At 43.6% G+C, this 2,857-nt stretch overlaps 1 protein-coding gene across 1 annotated transcript; it reads right to left on the reverse strand.

Moving 5' to 3' along the window:
- Window positions 1–643: 643 nt before the first annotated feature.
- LOC130878234 (superoxide dismutase [Cu-Zn]) lies at window positions 644–1,283 on the reverse strand. Its single transcript, XM_057776092.1, has one exon. The coding sequence runs from the start codon at window positions 1,194–1,196 to the stop codon at window positions 732–734; it is 465 nt and encodes a 154-aa protein (XP_057632075.1). The 5' UTR covers window positions 1,197–1,283; the 3' UTR covers window positions 644–731.
- Window positions 1,284–2,857: the final 1,574 nt, after the last annotated feature.

The raw sequence follows: 2,857 nt of genomic DNA on the forward strand, positions 1-2,857 counted from the left end.
AGAATCCAACAGGTGACAAAGGTTTATTATTTCACCTGCCCGATGGTAGCAACTGTGATCTTTGTAGCTGAATCAGGGAGTGTGCCAGTCCCCTTTCCATTTTTATAAAAGGTACCGTACACGATTGGCTGTAACTGTTGGTTTTAGGTATCTGATGAAGAGTCTGCTTTTCATGTCAGAGTTTGGGACAGAGCCAAAGCCTTTGCTTCATGGCAGTGAAGGGAAAACAGTAAGGTGAAGGTGTAGGGATCGCATTCTCCCCTGCAAGGCCACCCACACTCCCAATGACCGTAAGATCTTCTGTAGCTAGCCCACACTTGAGTTTCTACGTGTTACTATGAGTATCACATTTGACAAAGCTTTGAGCACAAGAGCCTTTGAGGAACATTCTGTGCTGTAGGAATTCCTGCAGCCAGTAGCATTTAAGTTACCCGCCCACTTGGGTGGAGCCTCATATATTATATATGCTGCTGTAAAGCGTGCGTCTGCGCGCGTGCTCTCTCTTCCGGCTGCGGCATTTTGGTTGCTGTTCCCTGTTGGAGCAGAGCATTGTGATCTGTAAGTCTACCCCTAAATAGATAACCCTCTATTATATTCAATTCTGAACTAGGTGGGATTTCTTTCTTTTTTTTTTTTTTTTCACTTTTAATATTACAGTTTAATGTTCTGGGTTTTTTCTACAGTTTAGCAGGACAGCAGATGAGTTTGAGACTCAGCCACACAGGGAATGTTTACTGGGCAATCCCAATCACACCACAGGCCAAACGGCTTCCGGCATTTCCAGTCTTTGTACTTTCATCATTTCCACCTTTGCCTAAGTCATCTTCTTTCTCGTGGACCACCATTGTTCGGCCAATGACGGAATGGTCTCCTGAGAGTGAGATGACACGATCTTCAATGGACACATTGGCCACACCATCCTTTCCAGCAGTCACATTGCCCAGGTCTCCCACATGTCTCTCTTGATCCGCTGGTCCGCCATGTTTCTTGGAGTGAGGATTAAAATGAGGTCCTGCACTGGTACAGCCTTGTGTATTATCTCCAAACTGATGAACGTGGAACCCATGTTGGCCTTCAGTCAATCCTGTAATTTGTCCTGACACCAAAACTGGTTCACCACTAGCCTTCTGCTCGAAGTGGATGGTGCCCTTCACAGGGCCGTCGCCCTTCAGCACGCACACAGCCTTCATCGCCATGCTTCGCTAGGAGAAGCGCGGCGGCCTCGGGACCCGAAGAGGGCGGGAAAGCCGAACGACAGAGGAAGACGCGGCAGGAAAGGCCGGCGCAAAAACGGTTGGATTTCTTTTAAGCGTCCGTCTTCAATTCTGATTCCAAACCGCAGCAGTGGAAGGCACACTATTACAGGTACGTATCTCTGCCTCGGCTGCTAAATTCACCTGTCAGTGAAGGTTCAGTTTTAATTTGGAAGATGCATTTAGCATGGATGCACAGGTGCCCAGACGCATCATGGAGAATAAGAGGGTATGTAAAGGAAAGTACTCTGACACAGGATTGTTCCTACCTTGCCAGAGTTCTTGGGTCCTCTTAGTCCTTGCAGGAGCTGTAAAGTTCAACTTTATGGCATGAATATTGAGAATTATCCTAATGTTTCCAGGGTGGGTAGTTTCTAGAGGCCAGGATGGCTCCCATAAGACATAAAAGATTAAGCATTGCAACTAAAGCATGGTGTTTACTTTGCTCCTTTCGTGCGAACAGGTGTGCCAGATGGACTTACCTCTGCTTCCACAAGGCACAGAAATTTCAGTTTCAACAAACAAAGGGAAGGTGTGTGAGAGACTGAGGGAGGTGGTAAAGAGCTAGAGAGACTGAGGTGGGTGTACACCACTCTTCCTCTGTGTTTACTACCTTGGGATAAATATCACTGTATGCATGGAAATAATATAATAAGCTGAAGGATAAATGTGGCTCATATCTAGTCAGCTTTGGGGAATTTCTTCAAAATGGACAGTTTTAATTTGGTGAAAAATTTAAATATCTATACACTCACTGCTAAGATGTAAAGCAGCAAGTCAATTTTGAGTGGAATTTACGAAGAGAAAACTGTTTTAGAGAAACTCTGGCTCTCATAAAACTACTTTGGGCTTTGCACTAATCTTCCTGAAAATACAAACCTATTTTGCCACTGAGAGGACAGAATCTTAGGACACGAGATGTCTTTCTACACTCTTTCCCCATGCTCCCAGAAGTCTACTTTCCGTTCATAATTGTATTTCCTTGAGCCAACTTTATTTCTTTAAAGCAGGCAAGAGTAAGATTAGCGCCGGAAGTGGAAAGAGTCTGTGGAGGGTTTCTTGCCTTCCTTGTGCAGCATAGGAAATCCTACTGCATCTCCCCTGTCAAGCTAAAACACCAGAAGTTATTCTAAAATTGTCAAAAAATCTACAGAATATAAAAATAAAAATCATGAGAAGTCATTGGAACAAAAGTTAGATGCAATGGGTCCTCTCTATCCAAGGGCTCAGTGTATGCACATTCAGTCAAGCATGGATTGAGATTAATTCAGGAGAAATCAGTGTGTCTGCACTAATCATGTATAGACATTTTTCTTGGTATTCATCTATAAACAGCATGTTATTACAACCATTTATATAGTGTATATATTGCCTTAGGTATCATAAGTAGATCAGAGAGGGTTTAAAACGTGTGGGGAGATGAGTGTAGGCCACACACAATTGCTATGCTTGAAAATCCATAGATTTTGATATCTGCAGGGGAACCTGGAACCAGTCCTCCGAGAATACACAAGCGTGGGTATATTTCAAAATAACTGTGGTAACTTCTTGTTTCTCTCCTATGAAAATGTTTAAATGTCATATCCCAGCCTGAAGTTATATAC

Source organism: Chionomys nivalis, chromosome 7 (genome assembly GCF_950005125.1).
Source record: "Chionomys nivalis chromosome 7, mChiNiv1.1, whole genome shotgun sequence".
Classification (NCBI taxonomy): Eukaryota; Metazoa; Chordata; class Mammalia; order Rodentia; family Cricetidae; genus Chionomys; species Chionomys nivalis.

Coding starts and splice junctions, on each gene's coding strand:
- LOC130878234 (XM_057776092.1), bottom strand. CDS start 1,196: ATGGCGATGAAGGCTGTGTGCGTGCTGAAGGGCGACGGCCCTGTGAAG.